This window comes from Glycine max, chromosome 7 (genome assembly GCF_000004515.6).
Source record: "Glycine max cultivar Williams 82 chromosome 7, Glycine_max_v4.0, whole genome shotgun sequence".
Classification (NCBI taxonomy): domain Eukaryota; kingdom Viridiplantae; phylum Streptophyta; class Magnoliopsida; order Fabales; family Fabaceae; genus Glycine; species Glycine max.
Genome location: NC_038243.2, coordinates 1648123 through 1664665, shown reverse-complemented (window position 1 = coordinate 1664665; position 16543 = coordinate 1648123). Strand labels below are relative to the sequence as shown.

The 16543-nt window shown below is 33.6% G+C and overlaps 3 protein-coding genes across 6 annotated transcripts; 1 reads left to right on the top strand and 2 right to left on the bottom strand.

The window, feature by feature from the left end:
• Positions 1-174: 174 nt before the first annotated feature.
• Positions 175-3339, bottom strand: LOC100808320 (uncharacterized). Of its 2 annotated transcripts, none has more exons than XM_006583018.4 (6): positions 3043-3339; positions 2651-2920; positions 2385-2558; positions 2155-2261; positions 1743-2065; positions 175-1049 (listed from the first exon to the last, which is right to left on the bottom strand). In XM_006583018.4, exons 1-6 carry the CDS (start codon positions 3163-3165, stop codon positions 244-246), a joined length of 1803 nt encoding a protein of 600 aa, XP_006583081.1. In that variant the 5' UTR covers positions 3166-3339; the 3' UTR covers positions 175-243. The 2 variants fall into 2 exon arrangements, with proteins under 2 accessions (XP_006583081.1, XP_003530210.1); XM_003530162.5 differs by having other exon boundaries at positions 2651-2917; positions 3043-3338.
• Positions 3340-8780: 5441 nt separating this feature from the next.
• On the top strand, positions 8781-10863 carry LOC100806197 (aspartyl protease family protein At5g10770). Its single transcript, XM_003530159.5, has 2 exons — positions 8781-9138; positions 9474-10863. The coding sequence occupies exons 1-2, from the start codon at positions 8961-8963 to the stop codon at positions 10739-10741; spliced, it is 1446 nt and encodes a 481-aa protein (XP_003530207.2). The 5' UTR covers positions 8781-8960; the 3' UTR covers positions 10742-10863.
• Positions 10864-11725: 862 nt separating this feature from the next.
• LOC100805119 (cell division control protein 2 homolog C) lies at positions 11726-14655 on the bottom strand. Of its 3 annotated transcripts, none has more exons than XM_041017222.1 (5): positions 13855-14654; positions 13282-13351; positions 13021-13159; positions 12067-12179; positions 11726-11972 (listed from the first exon to the last, which is right to left on the bottom strand). In XM_041017222.1, exons 1-4 carry the CDS (start codon positions 14495-14497, stop codon positions 12087-12089), a joined length of 945 nt encoding a protein of 314 aa, XP_040873156.1. In that variant the 5' UTR covers positions 14498-14654; the 3' UTR covers positions 11726-11972; positions 12067-12086. The 3 variants fall into 3 exon arrangements, with proteins under 3 accessions (XP_040873156.1, XP_006583080.1, XP_006583079.1); XM_006583016.4 differs by having other exon boundaries at positions 11907-11932; XM_006583017.4 differs by lacking the exon at positions 12067-12179 and having other exon boundaries at positions 11726-11932; positions 13855-14655.
• Positions 14656-16543: the final 1888 nt, after the last annotated feature.

Here is a 16543-nt window from a genome sequence, read left to right as displayed (position 1 = left end):
TTTATAATAAAGAAGCCAACGAAGGATTTTGTCACACGCGTTCCATGGATTTTATTTATTTATATTCCCACTTATTTTTTGCTTAGCTGAAAATATAAAGTGTCCCGTCATGTCTGTCTGTCGGGATTCATCATCAATGTAAATTTCTGAATCCCACGCAAGTAAAACTGCAGATATACAATATTCACATTGTTGATAATATAGCTTTTGTGTTTCTTGCAAGTTTTGAAAGATGGTTACTATCTATCTAACTTTATTAACAGAATCCTCGGACATGTTAAACAAAAACTGAGGCAGAGATGCCACCCTTGGAAGATTAAGAAGCAAATCGCCAGCTGATTCCTTCCTGGACATACCAGTCCCCCCCTGCTTGCAGCCAGAAGCATCATCCGCTTGAACTTCCAAATCAGACACTTTAGTTTTGCATGGTTGTGACAATTCAGTGATGTTAGAGTTACTCACACCAACTTTTCCACCCTCATCTGCATCAAGACCATTGCCATTTCTTGTCATTGTGTTTGTGTCTTCTGCTGTATAAGGATCCTTCTGCAGAAGACAGTACAGCGAGTTCACCCTTGACATCACATCTGCATCTCTCAGACCATTGCCATTTCTGGCCATTGCGTCTTCTGCATTCTGCAGAAGGGAGTATAGTGAGTTCACCCTTGACAAGGCATTTGCATCTCCCAGACTATTGCCATTTTTGGTCATGTCTTCTGCTGTAGAAGGATCCTTCTGCAGAAGGCAGTAGAGTGAGTTTACCTTTGACATGACACGCTGTTCATCGGAGGTAGTTGCATGTTGAGAGTCATTGAACAAGTACTGAGTAAATTCTTCCAGAATAGATCTGCTATACTGGTTGTCACCAGCGAAATTTGGATTGTCAGATCCCATCTGTTCTGAAATGCAATGTCCAATGTGGCTAACCAAATCGTCCATTGACATAGAAGGGTGAAGTCCAGGCAATTTGATCTGGTCCAAATTACTAAGAAACTTCAATGTTTCAGCTCCTCTACTCCTGAAATCTTTCATTGCATGGATGTTCATCACTGAGCGTGAGAAACACGGCATTAGTATAATATTTGGATGATGATAACACAAGGCATGTAGAATGATTATAATATGATCCACATTTTACACACGTATCATATTCTTTATATAATAAGGCAGTAGTTGAAAGTTGAAACCTTACTTAGACGTAAGAAATGCATGATATAAAAAAGAAACGCGTGTTATAACATATCACCTTTAAAAAATACACTACAAAATAATTGCTACAGCGAAATGATTTCCTTTTCATATAGTGCAGTGGTAACAATTTTAAAAGAAATTGAGAATCAATTTAAAACTTGTTCATTAATAGCAATTCACCGCCAAAGGAACACGTGAGAGATAATAAAATGTCCCTCCCCAATCCGGAAGTTGGGTTGAGTTAAAACGTCCAAGACATTTTGCCATAATCCCTTGACATTATAATACGCAAGAATATCGGATCACATATGATGCAACTTCACCAATGACTCAGCATTTTTTAACTATGGCTTTCATGTTTCTAAGTAATATTTGAGATAAACGTAGGCAGTAAATAGTGTAAAAAAGTTGGGTTTTACTTATACCCTGTTGATAGACGAATGTCAAGACAAATGCTGTAAGTTGGATGGGTAGGATAAACAAACAGGTGCATTTACCATCATACTGAATTCAAATTTTCAGATGATATAAAAAAAATGAGCAGCAATTACCTGAGCTAGGTGAGGTAATTTCTTGGGAAACATTTTCAACAGCTTTACCAAGGTTATGTTCACTTTTTGAGGAAGATGATTGAACTGCAGATCCTGACTCCACATCCTGCAATCCAAAAATACCAGATCGCTCTTCGCTTTTTCTATCAAAGCCGTCACTAGATTCAATGTGGTCGTGAATTGAAGTTGTTCCAGGTTCAAAATACGGAGAATCCAACACCAAATCCGCCTGCTGGCTTAGATAGTTGAGACGGGGATCACACTGAATGAGCTTCTCAAAATGCTTGCCTAGCAATCCTTGTGGACACTGCAGAAAATGTCGCCTATAACAATATACAGAGTTGCATCACAAAGGAGTCATTGTAAAAAACCGCCAAAAAGAAGACCAGAGCACTAATATAATAGCACCTACCTGTTTATGCCGGCTTGTCCACCAGTAAAGTCCGATGTTGCCTGCCATAAGGTATGCTTCCTCGGCTGTGGATTGATCTCCCTAAAAAACAAGGGTCTTCTTGCAAGCTACAACAAACAACAGGAACACCAACTTAGTGCCAAAGATAATTGTGATTTCAAATCTAATCTATCTAATAATAACAATTAAAAGAAAAAGAAAGGGGATGGTCTATGATTGTTACCACTTACCACTACTTCGAGCGTACCTGGTCCATCATCAGGGTAGTTAGCCTTGATAGCCATGATATCAGACCATGGGATTTCAATCTTATTCTTAAGACAACCATCAAGGACTTCCCATACCAGCTTATGCTTCGCAAAGTAACACTTCGCCACCAAGTCTCCTTCATATCTAGACTTATACTGCAAAAATTACCATATGCACATCAATCACAATATCACATCATATTTGTCTGTATTGTATTGAATGTTATTCTTCGAAACTACGAGCGTACCTCCCAATTCCCAATTTTCAAAATGGTTCCAGGAAAATTGGAGGCCTTAAGTTTAGAATCAGCAGCAGCAGCAGCAGCAGCAGCAACAGAAGAAGAAGAAGAAGCCTTTTGATCTTTCTTTTTGGATTCCTCTTGTTGCGAGAGCCTCATCTGAATCAAATCCAAAAGGGAGGGACTCTTCCTGAGACGCAAACCCAAAGGGCTTGGCTCATCCAAGGGATTGTATGAAGCTGGTGGGATTGAAATGGATTCATCGCTTGCACCACACTGCTTCAAAAAAAAAAAAAAGTGGGAGTTAGTTAGAAAACAAAAACAAAATACCCAAAGAAGAAATTGATGATGGGCTTCAGAGAAATAGATAAAAATTCACTCTTTAGCGCAAAATATGAAACCTTAGGGGGAGATTCCAATTTGGGTCGCTTGTGAGTGTGAAGAGGGGGGATTTCATCTTGAACCTCCAACTTCACCTTTTTCAGACAGTGATTATCCGTATCAGACCTCATTAGCTGAACCATGATGCTGAATCAGATAGAAGATACCACAAATATAATAATAGCGTTGAACTCCGATTTTCAGAACGAGAAATGAGAAATTTTCTTCTTCTTGTTTCGCACTCTTCTCTTTGGCAATGGCGGGCGCTTAGGAATACCAATGTTTCTTCTCTTTCTTCAATGACAGGCTGTCACGTGCCACGTAAGAAACGACGCCGTATTTAAAGCAGGACAGCCGGGTGAAGTTGAGACCCGAATGACAAATATGCCCTCCACATATGGTGCTTCTTTTGTCGCCTATTGTGGGCATATTTAGGAATGTAACTCGCGGTGCGAAACGGCGTAGTTGGGTGCCGTCTGGGAGGCACGTGGCATCAGGTGATGTGAATGGATAAAATGTGGGACCCGGTTCATGAACCTTCTTCGTTGTAGTTGCATGGTGGAGGGATCTGGTGGGAGGGTTGAACACGTAAGCTCGTGAGGTGGGTCCTACCATATATGCCTTTCTGGATAATGTAATTTGTTAATTAGATATTATATTTATCTATCCTAAATGGATAAACTTCGCCCTCCAAACCATGGTCAATGGTCACTGCTATCCAATATCAAATCAAAATGGATATTTTCCTCTCGAGTCAATTATTAAATTTCAACATAAAAATAATTAGTGTGTGAATTTAATTTCTTACAACATATTTTTAACTTTATTTATTTATTTTCTTGTCTCACCCCCCTCTTCTTATTACTATAAGATTTATTATGAACTTTTGCTTAAACTAAAAGAAAAATGGCATATCAACTAGACCTCATAAAATTAAGTCAACAAATCCAAGTGGAACAAGTTGTCGAAAGAGGTTAGCTAAAGTTTGAGAATTCGTAGCCGACTTCATATGCGCCTCTTGAATATATAATATTGTTAGATTGAAATTCCTAGTTCATTCAAATACGGAATTTTTTTCCGCAAAATATTTTATTTAGTAACATTATTTTATAATATCAATTTAAAACTTCTTTTCATCATATTATTCGTTATATCATACGCCTCTCTTATCTTTGTTTTATTTTCACCAAATATAAAACAAAAAAAAACAGTTAACATATATTAATCCGTTTGCGAGCGAATTAATTTATACAAATTACAAGTGGGCGTCCTTTTTCAAGTTTTGGAAGGTACTTCATTTCAACGTTTGGTTTACGGAATGCTCCAACATTTGCAATATTTCTTTGGTCCATCAATCATTCCATGTTTCTCCATTTTATTAACACGCATGGTTTGCCAAGAGCTCCTTTCCTACCAAAACCTGCAATTTACCTTAATTATAAATCAAATAAGAATATTAAGCAAAATTAAATGTATAACATTCAAAATTCTTAAGGAAGATGAAGTATGACTCTGTCAATGATAAATGTTTTGACCATTCCTCCATCTTTTTAAATCTCTTATTGTATTCTTTTATGTTTTACAGCCAAAGCAAAATGGATTGGATTATTTAAGAGGATCAGAATTTTTAACCAAACTAGTAGGAGGCTGATGAGCTGTGTAGAAGGCACTTCTTGAATATGTACCTATCAATTTTCTACACTTTCACATATACTCAATGTTCAGTCGGTGTGAGTGTGATTGTGTTTGGCACAGTGATGAAATTCCATCTACAACCCCATATATTCTGTAATGATGTTACCACAGACAATTTTGTGCCTCAAAAAATAAATGTCAGAGACAGATCATTCAAAATGTGTCGTGTTTAGTATGCAGGGACATCATCTTTTATTTTCATAAGATTGAATCACAACAAGGAGTAACCTGCAGCCTCCAAAAGTTGTCTGCTGATAACTCTAGGTAACTCAGAGTTCGATGATAAAAATAACAACCATAAAATATGGGGACAAATATTGGACTATTTGTGACTGTCGTTATTTCTATAAAGTCAAAATATCTAACATTTTATCCTATGTGAATATTATCGTCAGGAATAAAACATGTAATATTATACTCGGATATATTATAAAAAAGTGTTTTATTAATTATTAAAAATGATTGAAAATACTTTTTTTATATGTATGAGAATATTTGAAACATGTGCTTGCTTGACATTTTCTTTTTAAGAATATATATAATAATTACTGAAATATCTTAATTTGTTGTTAAAGTTTGTTAAAAAAATATACAACTGTGTTGAAAGTATGTTCAATTGTAATAATTCATACGAAAATTTAGAAAAACAATGCCCAAAAAATGTCACTACAACCATCACAGTCCTATGATTATATTTTATCCAAAAAAAAATACATGAAGTGAATATTAAGAGGATAATGGGTGATAAGAAAAATAAAAAAATATTTTTCTCATCAAAAGTGATTCATATCCTATAGGATAAATATTTTCTACTGCTTTCATCGGAATTAAATATTACTTAAAGGTAAAATTATGACTTAACCAAAATAAAACATACATGAGATTCATTATTTTTCATAACAAAAACGGCATAAATTATTTTCCTCTTTTATTCATGATTAAAAAATTTATTCATAAAACAAGCTGGCCCTTGATACTTGCATAAATTCTAAAATAGACAATTGGTCACGTGTTTAAATGTGATCTTGAAATATATTAAGTATCTTATTATGAAAATAACTAGAGACAATTTTGGTGGCTTAAACGAACAGAGTCTGCGATATTTTTATCAGTTTCTAATGAGAACATGTATAATATGGGAAGAATAGTTCGGGAAAGTCTTCCAAGTCCATCATAAATCATAATATGGTACTTTTTTTATCTTAAGTCGATGGTGATGGAAATCCAAAGTATGTCTTATATGAATATAGTTGCATACTTGCATATGCTTTTTCCTTAATCAAAGAAGCCGGTAACTTTAATTAGAGAAGAATGCTACAAGTATAAATGTTTTTGAGATATATTTAAATAGATAAAAAAAATACAGAATACATGATGTCAAATAAAAAGACAAGACATTGAACGAGTGACAAAGATAAGTGCAAATGTATGGATAAAAAGTTTTTATACTGCCTTCTATTAAAAAATCATAATGTATAAAAAGTATATTGACCTTTATAAAAATAACTTAAAAATTATATTTATCATATAAAGTTATGTTAGATGAGTTAGGTTCTTGACTTGGTTATCTTCATGATACTGTTACTAGTATAATTAAGGTTTTAATCTTTGCTGAAATTTATAAATATTTAGTGTCCGATAGTATTTTAAATAAGATTGTTTATGAAAAACATACTTATATAGAGAGAAAAAAATATAATCAAGTTATTAGTTCAATTATTTATTTTGAAAAATGGAAAAAATATTTTATTGGTGAAGAAAGATAAGAGATGGATAATAAAGTCTGGAGAATCATCTAGCCAAATCCAAGTGCCTCAATGCTTAGCAAGTTGGACTAAAGAATTAGCCGCCATTAGCTATCTCAAAATGACATTGGACCTAAAAAAGCAAGTTCTAAATTAAATATACATATATTCATAAGAACAATCCACCAGTTCTTTCCTAAATAAACACTGGCATCACTCGTTAAAAAGGCTCCGTGGAAACCAAACTTCAACGCAAACAACAACCATTTTCCACTCCCCAATCACAATCCTTAGGCCACAAGAGTTATTCAGTATAAACCCTAGCTGCAACCGTATTTTATTTCTTAACGTATTTACCACTCATAAAAAATAGAAACAGTTTTATATGAGTCATTTTCATTACAGTTAAAACATAAGTATCTCACAATTCAACGGTCTCCCTCATCCCTTCCATGACGGCAATTTTCGATTGGATTTATTTCAGATATGGTATTATATAAGTTGTGACCATTTACAAAATTGTATTAATTAGACAAGCACTAATAAATCAAAAGATATTAACAAAATTACATGCATACCAGAGTAATATTGACGGCCATCACTCTGGACTTAAAAGGAATTCAGCAGTAGCAACTTAGATGGCAATTAAATGTAATTTTGTTTTTCTTTTATTTTACTCAATTCATAATTTTGATTAGTTATTTTAAAATTGAGATATTTGATCCTCTTATTTTAAAAATTCTATAATTTTTGTTCACCAATTTCAAAATATAAACATTAGCCTCTATATTTTAGAAAATATATAATTTTGATTCTCCTATCTTAGAAATTTAATAATTCTGATTTAATTTTTAATTTTGCTTACCTTTCATTTTTTTTCTTATTTTTATTTAATTAAATTATTTTATAATAATATCTTAAACAAATATGTTAGATTTAAGGTTTAGTCGAATAAAAAGAAATAAAACGTAGATAAAATAGAAAACTCAACTAAAATTGTAAAATTTTTACAATAAAAAAATTAAATATCTATATTTTAAAATGAAAGAACTAAAATTACATATTTTTAAAATAAGATGATGAAATATCTTAATTTTAAAATAAAAAAACATAATTACAAATCTAACAAAATAAGAAAATAATAATTACATTTTAACTTTTTTTTTACACGGATATGCTGTTTCATGTATGACCATTAACAGAACTGATTTAGACAAGTGTGATCAAAGCAAATAATCTTACTAGACTATGATTACAAAAATAATTGAAGTAAGATGTGCTAAAAAATTTCACCCTACAGTTATTATCACCACTACTAAATATGGTATTGATCTAAATCAATCGAAAAATAAAGCAAACTGCTAATCATTTCTAAACAACTGACTAGTTATGCAATGCTTACATCAATTAGAGATCCTAGGTGTGCTACTTTTCCTGACATTCCAACACTTCAGCTAGAAATTTACATTTTTTTTCTTCCGAAATCGTCTTTGCTGAATGTAAAAGACATAGCCTGCTCCATACCTACTGATATGTCCTGTGTGCAAGAAAATATGTAAAAGACATTGCCTGCTCCATACCTATATATATATATTTCTGAGTTTGATACAAAAAGTGCCACGGGATATTTTATAGGAAAAGACAATCAGGCTAGAGAAATATACTATATATAAAGCTACCAATATTAAATTGATTTTGTTAGAATGCAGAAATCTAGAAAATTAAACTCGGTTTTGATTCACAAGTGCCTATGTCTCGGAAGAACAAATATAACACATCAATTTTCACTATAAAGTCCAGAAGAAATTCCACTAAATTGATTGGTTTGAAGTGGAACTGTTTCACGTATCGTTTTCTCAAAACTGATTAGGCTGTACGTTTTCTGTTTTCTCGTAGAAAAAGAATAAAGCCAGAGCTAGTAGACATTGGAACATGTCATGTCTTCCAGATTCAAAAAAGACATATCAGTACGTAAGAGACATTGCCAGGAGGCCCTGGACACACTAAGGTTGGATAATTTTTTCCATAAATATTTATAGGAAATAAAATTAATTAATTTTTCTCATAAATTAAAATAAATTTATGTACTTTAGATTTTAAGGAAATTGAACAACAGAGCTTTTACAAAAATTTAGTGTATTATTTGAGTGGATTGTGGCTCTCATGTTGTGTGGGAAAGTTGTAACATTGAAGGGAACTGGGTCTTATCTAAAATGGCTTAAGAGACCAATAAGATGATTGAAAATTCAAAGTCCATCGACCCACCAAACAGAACACTTGTGTTTCTTTTCTGAGTATTTGCACGTGAAACCCCAATAATTCCTCATGCACAAGTGGGGTCTAAAAGCCACCACTTCCTCTTTTGTTATCATGCTAAAATACACTACTCACAATTAACAATATCCTTCATTAGGCCTTCAACTTCAACACTCCTACTCCACTCACTCTCTCTCCCTTGCTAGCTTCCTTTTTAACTTTTCCGACATTCTTTTCCATCAATGGCTATGGCACCGGCAATGTTGCCATTCTTTCTGTTTCTGTCCCTTCTTTCTCTGTGCCTCCTCATCAATGCAAACGGAGTGAGTTCCTTTGAAGAGAAGAAGATATTCAACGTGCAAACGTTGCAGAAGAAACACCAACTTGGTAACCAGCAGGCTTGCCTCCTCCCGGAATCAAGTGAGTTTAGCGGGAATGCTGAAAACTAATAACACCAACTTGTTTTTCTGAGCTTTGTGTCATGTTTCTCTTTGGATCTAATAATACTTCATGAAAACTACTCTTATTTTTACTGTTAGCATCTAAGACAAAGAAAAATCTCATCATTGGTCTCTCTCTCTCTTTGTCAAAGTCTTAAAGAAGAGATTACTGCCTTTGACAAAGCATGTCTTGACTTTAATATCACTTTGGATAATATTATGTTTTCTATTGTAAAGTGTGCTTCAAATTAAAAGTATAAGCCTCTATGGTTTTATTAGTTCAGAAGTGAAATCCCTTATAATCTGAATTCTCAGGAAAGGAGAAAGGTGCTATTATACTGGAAATGAAGGACAGAGGACACTGCTCAGAGAAGAAAATTGATTGGAACAGAAGGCTTCAGAAGCAGTTAATATCAGATGATCTTCGCGTTCGTTCAATGCAAAACAGAATTCGAAGAGTAGTCTCCAGCCATAATGTAGAAGCTTCACAAACCCAAATACCACTATCTTCTGGTATAAACTTGCAAACCTTAAACTACATAGTGACAATGGGATTGGGTAGTACGAATATGACTGTGATAATTGACACTGGAAGCGACTTAACCTGGGTCCAATGTGAGCCTTGCATGTCATGTTATAATCAACAAGGACCAATATTCAAACCTTCTACCTCCTCTTCCTATCAATCAGTTTCATGCAATTCATCAACCTGCCAGTCTCTTCAATTTGCCACAGGAAACACAGGAGCATGTGGAAGTAATCCATCAACTTGCAACTATGTGGTTAACTATGGTGATGGATCCTACACTAATGGTGAGCTAGGTGTTGAACAACTTAGTTTTGGAGGTGTTTCAGTGAGTGATTTTGTATTTGGTTGTGGTAGGAACAACAAAGGTCTATTTGGAGGAGTCTCTGGTCTTATGGGCTTGGGAAGAAGTTACCTCTCATTGGTATCTCAAACCAATGCCACATTTGGAGGAGTTTTCTCATACTGCTTACCAACGACAGAATCTGGTGCTTCTGGGTCATTAGTTATGGGTAATGAGTCTTCAGTTTTCAAGAACGTTACTCCCATCACTTACACCAGAATGCTTCCAAATCCACAGCTATCCAACTTCTATATTCTCAATCTCACTGGCATAGATGTTGATGGCGTGGCTTTGCAGGTTCCAAGCTTTGGCAATGGTGGGGTTTTGATTGATTCCGGCACAGTGATCACAAGACTGCCCTCATCTGTGTACAAGGCATTGAAGGCATTGTTCTTGAAACAGTTCACGGGTTTCCCTTCAGCACCAGGGTTTTCAATTTTGGATACTTGTTTCAATCTCACTGGGTATGATGAAGTGAGCATACCTACCATAAGTATGCATTTTGAGGGCAATGCTGAGCTGAAGGTGGATGCAACTGGCACATTCTACGTTGTGAAAGAGGATGCTTCGCAAGTTTGCTTGGCGCTTGCAAGTCTTTCTGATGCATATGACACTGCTATTATTGGGAATTATCAGCAAAGGAACCAAAGGGTAATATATGATACCAAACAGTCCAAAGTGGGATTTGCTGAGGAGTCATGCAGTTTCGCTTGAACAGGGAAATTTGATAGTATAATAGACGCCATTATGGAGGATGCAATTCTTCAAAGGAGACTTAAGCAACAGCGTCAGCAAGCAAAACCTTCCTGTTCTTTTTCAATTTTCTATTTGGACCACATATATACGTAACTATATTTGCCATATAAAGAATTACTAGAATAATTTGACATTTATGAGGTTTTTAACTTGATAAATCATTGTATTTTAAACTATAATTTATGAAAACAAGGAAGGTTTGAAATGTAAATGGATTCGTTCCCTTGGTATAAAAGATGTTGTAATATTCTGTCCGTCTGCGGCTTTGAGAAGGATTGGTCCCCCAATGGTCATTAGATTTATTGGAATTTCCAAAAGAAGCATTGTTTCTTTTACTTCCAACTACGACTAGCGTTACAATTAAACCCGGACCAAATGGGTACTTGTAACAAGCTCTTTATTCTTTACCCGATGTGTATGACTCTAAACTGGCGTTTAGAAAACAGAAATACTGTTTTTAACTAGACTATTTTTTTCAAGAATATCAATCCTCAAAAGAAAAATTTCTTGGATTTTTTTTTATAAAATATAGATAATTGTTAGTTAACTTATAAAAGAATAGGTTTATTATTTACTAAGCCCCGTTTGGCGTGTCGGTAAGTTTTTGGCTTTTGATGTTTAAATACAATTTTTAAAACAAAATACATTTTGTAAAAAATAAAGTTAAAATGGTTCTTAATTTAACTTTAAAAAGAGCATATTCTTTCTGCATTTAATAACATCCTTTCAACTGTCTTCACCACCACCAATATTATAGTTGTTCCCACCACCATTAGTATTGCCACCACCAATAAAACCGTCTTCTAACAACAATTTGTTAATGTCTCCCTGTTTTCCTGTGGTCTGTTTTTACTCCGCAATCATTAAAAAAAATCGCCTTTTAAATATCACTGACGGCCACCTAAAACCATAAAATATTATGCACTATGATAGTTACTAGTATAGTCATAGAATAGACCATCCCTTTCAATTTCAACAGAAAATACAACCAACCTAAAACCATAAGATATTATGCACTAAGATAGTTAATATCATAGTCATAGACTATCCCTTTCAATTTCAACAGAAAATACAACTTTTGAGGAGCATTAAGTTCTTCAAGGGTCCTACAAAGACCATGGCAACCATGAACTACCCTTCAAGAGTGACCTGTTCATATCACCAAGATGATGACGAAATATTACACAAGCTGCATTTGACATATCTTTAAATAAACACCATGCCATGAATAATTTTCATCGACTGCTATATAATACTGCTTGACAGACACTTCTGCATAATACCTTTTGACTAAGAGGCTCAACTAAAATTGAGATTTGTCAAGACTGTCAAAGTATGGATGATCAAGTGCTGCCTTAGCAGATATTCTCTCAGAAGGATTATACTTGAGCATTTTCTGCAGGTGAAAATTTTTTTTGTTGAAAACGGGGAAAGTGAATGTAGCATGTATGGAAGTTATTTGAAGTATGGTATTATATTATGTAACAAGCTCCAGCCAAGTAGATATGATACGATGTGATTCTGCTCAATCTAAAAACTAATTCAAGTATATGGCATATAACAAACACCAGCCAAGTGAGATACGTTACAAAGATGTTAACATGTAATTGGGGGTCAATCTATAACTAATTTTTCAAGGATGTCATTTATTATGAAATCTTTGTTACTGTAATAATTTTCTCTAACATTTTTCTTGAACTCCTTCTATCCATTTTTCATAGGACTAGAAACCATGTCATCCATTTCATTCACATATGCCTCTAGTGACTTTGTGCTCGCCAAAAAACCCAAAATAGAGATGGTATATGGTATTTGAAGTATTAAGGTATATACATAACCCAAAATTTGCATCAAAATTTCAGATCTATACTTCATTAATGTTACTTCACAGCCCAAGATAAGCTGCAATGCATCATTGTATTATCATCCTGTTTACTAATTAATTTGGGGGGAAACATACATTGCAATGAAAATGAAAATGAAATAGAACACCTATGTCACACAGGCAGTCAAAGGCCAGTCCTGCCTTTGCTTATTCTGGAGTATGATCCTCCCATTAAAATGCAAACGAAAACATTTTGATTTTATTGGATGGCTAGGATACAGAGAATCTATGGGGAATCCTCAACATTAAGATTGAAGTTTCTGTTGTAGGAATATATGTGTATGCATTTTATGTGAAGGGATATGAATTGAGAAGCATAAAGCATTTAAGAGATAAAAATAGAAATACTAACCGAAAGAAGGTCGACTCCATCAGGTCCTAAGGAAGGCACATTCTTTGCCAAGCTCTGAGGTTCCCAGCGTGGGTACACATGCCAATCACGCAGAGAAGTAACTCCTGGCCAATTCTCCTCTGTTGGAGTTCCCAACATCCTTGAATGATAAAAAAATTAGGAAACACCGTAGTTGAATCAACAGAGTATGAGAAGGCAGATAAGAAATGTGACTACTAATCTATCCACAAATAAAAAATAAAAAAAAGTTTTTAGGTATACTTGAATATGTGAATGAGCTGCTGGAACTCAGAATCCCCCGGAAACAAAGCTTGCCTCCTCACCATTTCGGCTGCACAGAGAAACAAACAAAAGGACAAGGAATTGATTAGGGAGTGCACATTAGATGGTTCAGCCAGAATCATGTTGAAATACTAGTTAACATAATTTTAGGTAAATGCTGAAGTAAACAACATGTTTGGTTCTACATTTTGAATGAGATTAGTTCAACTGGTTCTAGTTTTCCCCCTAAGCAAAATTAACATGGTTTTTTCTCTTTACATCAGGGTTCCAAACACCCACGTTTATTTCTGCTTTGATGAGTCCATAATAATAGATTTTGAACTAAACAATTTTAGATAACTTTTGTGTTGGATCAAAAGCTTTACACTGAATTTGACTTGACTACCAATTTACTTTTGGAATAAAGACATTGAAACACAAATCACAGTACTTACTTCAAAATGAAATTTAACTAAAATCCATTAAATTCAAAATCAATTTTGCAAACATTGATCCAAAGACTCAAAAAGTAATTAGAATAGAGAGAGAGAGAGAGAGGGTGGACTGACTGACCAAAGATGCAGCCAACAGACCAGATATCAACCCCAGTGGAGTAATGGGTAGAGCCAAGGAGAACCTCGGGGGCACGGTACCAGAGAGTAACGATCTCGTGAGTGTAGCTCTTGAGAGGGACGGTGAAGGCGCGGCCGAGGCCGAGATCAGCGATCTTAAGAATACCCTTGTGCTGGTCAAGGAGAAGGTTCTGCGGCTTGAGATCGCGGTGGAGGACACCGTGGCTGTGGCAGTGAGCCACGCCCTTGCAGAGCTGGAAGAGGAAGCTCTGGATGAGGGGAGGAGGGAGGGGCCTGGGATTGGGGCCCTTGCGGTGGGAATCGATGAACTTCTTGAGATCGGTGTCGAGATACTCGAAAACAAGGTAAAGGATGGGCTTGGTGAGGGGGTTGGAGGAGGATTTCTGGGACTTGGGGACCTTGTCGACGTGTTCGACGGAGAGGAGGCGGACGATGTAGATGGATTGGGAGAGAAGCTGAAGGAGAGACACCTCGCGTAGTGCGGTGGGAGGGACACCCTCCTCGTCCATCTCCAGACGCGTCTTCTTCAGAGCCACCAGGCTCCCACTCGCCTTCTCCCGAGCCTTGTACACTTTCCCGTATGTTCCTTCTCCCACCTTCTCCAGCTTCTCGTACTTTTCCATTTCTCCGACCAAATTAGGGCTAAGGATTTCAGATTTCAGATTTTTATCAACTATTATAACGTAACGGACACTTCCAGATCTAGCCGCGCCCTCTCCTTTTCAAATTCTCTTTCTCTTTTCATTTTTTTTTTTAATTATACTTCTATTCCTTCACACTTCTCGTGCTTCTCATGAAATGATTTAACTATTTATCCGTTACTAAATCTTTTCGATTTGCTTCCTATAATTTTATCATTTTTATTTTTTTAATTCATATGATATTTTTAATCCTTATAATTTATATTTTAATTTTACTTTTAATTCATGTAATTAAAAGTACTTTTTTAGTCCCTATAATTTATATTTTAATTTTTTAATCCAAATTATAAAACTAAAAAAAATAAAAATCATGAAACTATAAAGACTAAAAAAATTATTTTCAAAATTACATGAATTAGATAATTAAAATATAAATTATAAGAATTAAAAAATTATTTTTAATCTATAAAAACTAAAAAAATTACTTTTAAAAATTAAAAAAGTAATAATCATGACATGATCAAATGAACAATTTAACTTTTTTTATTATCACTTTTACCAAATTACAATATTATCTGATAATGTAACTATGACATTAATAGTCAATATCTTATATCATTCAAAAGTTTAATAGAATAATCATATATAATTATTATTCATAAATCAATTAATAACATTAAAGTAATTGATGAGCAATTATAAATGATTATTCGGTTAAATTCTTTGTAAAATAAGTAATTTTTGTATTTTTAGTCTTTAATCTAAATTTTAACTAATTAAAATTAATAATTTTTTTTATTAAAATATTTATTTAATTCCTATAATTTCATGATTCTTATTTGTTTAGAAATTAAATGAATAATTTAATTATTATTTTTTTATTATCACCTTCAAAACCTTTGACCAAATTATAATATTATCTGATAATATAACTATTACATTAATAATCAATATCTTATAATATCATTAAAAAGTCTAATAAAATAATTATATATAATTATTATTCATAAATCAATTAATAACATTAAAGTAATTGATGAGCAATTATAAATGATTATTCTGTTAAATTCTTTGTAAAAAAGGACTTCCATATTCTAAAAGGAAAAGGTTGGTACATCTTATTTATATTTTTTTTCTTCCTATTGTTATTAACTCAGTTTAAATAATTGTGTTGTAATTATATTTGTGTTAAATTATGGTAATCCAAATGATTTTGAATTATCATAAGTCTTCTTGAGTTTATTTCTCCAGCATGTTTTTTCGAGATGCATTATTATTATAATGTAACGTGTTATAATCTTCTTTCTATTTTTGGTGGTTGGTCCATCGACTAATACAACTGTTTTCCTTGGATTCTTATGACTTGGACTTCGATCCGTTTTTCAAATCTGTTTATTTTCTAATCCACTTTGACCGAAAAATTCAAATTCATCGAACTTTTCAAGAGAAACCAAAACCCCTCTATTTTAGTACCCTCTAAAATATGCATTGGGGTTTTCCTTAAGTTTGAACCATTGAAATGATTTTGGTAGAAAAACTCATTTTCTGGAATCATGTGTTTTGTGAACTTTTAATGCACTCCGTTTTCAAATTATTTGAGGTTTTGAGTAGAATCAAAGCTAGTAAGTTGCATTTTTTTTTCTTCCTATTGTTATTGACTCACAGTTTAAATAATTGTAGTACAATTATATTTGTGCTAAATTAAGGTAATTCAAAATAGTCACAAAAATTAACTTGGAAAATATTATGAAATTAAATAAATTAAGAACTTTTGCATAAATCAAAATAAGATCTGTGAAGAGGTTTAATAAAAAGATTAAGAATTGTTATATGAGTGAAAACAATTAACTGAAATTTAAGCAAATATTTAGTTGACAATTAAATTAATTGGAAGAATATAATAATAAATTAATCGATTACATGAATATTATATTTAATTAATTAAGCTATAGATTAAGTTATAATAAAGAGTAATGGGCTGCGTTGGTTACTTGAAGAGAGTGGGGTTTTTGCATTTCCCTTTTTCTA

Excerpts from the sequence above, each read along its gene's own strand:
- LOC100805119 (XM_041017222.1), bottom strand. The coding sequence starts at position 14,497 with ATGGAAAAGTACGAGAAGCTGGAGAAGGTGGGAGAAGGAACATACGGG. Across the intron at positions 13,352-13,854 it reads GTCTGTTGGCTGCATCTTTG|CCGAAATGGTGAGGAGGCAA; the intron begins GTCAGTCAGTCC and ends TTCTCTGTGCAG. Across the intron at positions 12,180-13,020 it reads ATGGAGTCGACCTTCTTTCG|AAAATGCTCAAGTATAATCC; the intron begins GTTAGTATTTCT and ends TTTCACCTGCAG.
- LOC100808320 (XM_006583018.4), bottom strand. The coding sequence starts at position 3,165 with ATGGTTCAGCTAATGAGGTCTGATACGGATAATCACTGTCTGAAAAAG. Across the intron at positions 2,559-2,650 it reads TGAAAATTGGGAATTGGGAG|TATAAGTCTAGATATGAAGG; the intron begins GTACGCTCGTAG and ends TAATTTTTGCAG. Across the intron at positions 1,050-1,742 it reads AATTACCTCACCTAGCTCAG|TGATGAACATCCATGCAATG; the intron begins GTAATTGCTGCT and ends TCTCACGCTCAG.
- LOC100806197 (XM_003530159.5), top strand. The coding sequence starts at position 8,961 with ATGGCTATGGCACCGGCAATGTTGCCATTCTTTCTGTTTCTGTCCCTT. Across the intron at positions 9,139-9,473 it reads TTGCCTCCTCCCGGAATCAA|GAAAGGAGAAAGGTGCTATT; the intron begins GTGAGTTTAGCG and ends CTGAATTCTCAG.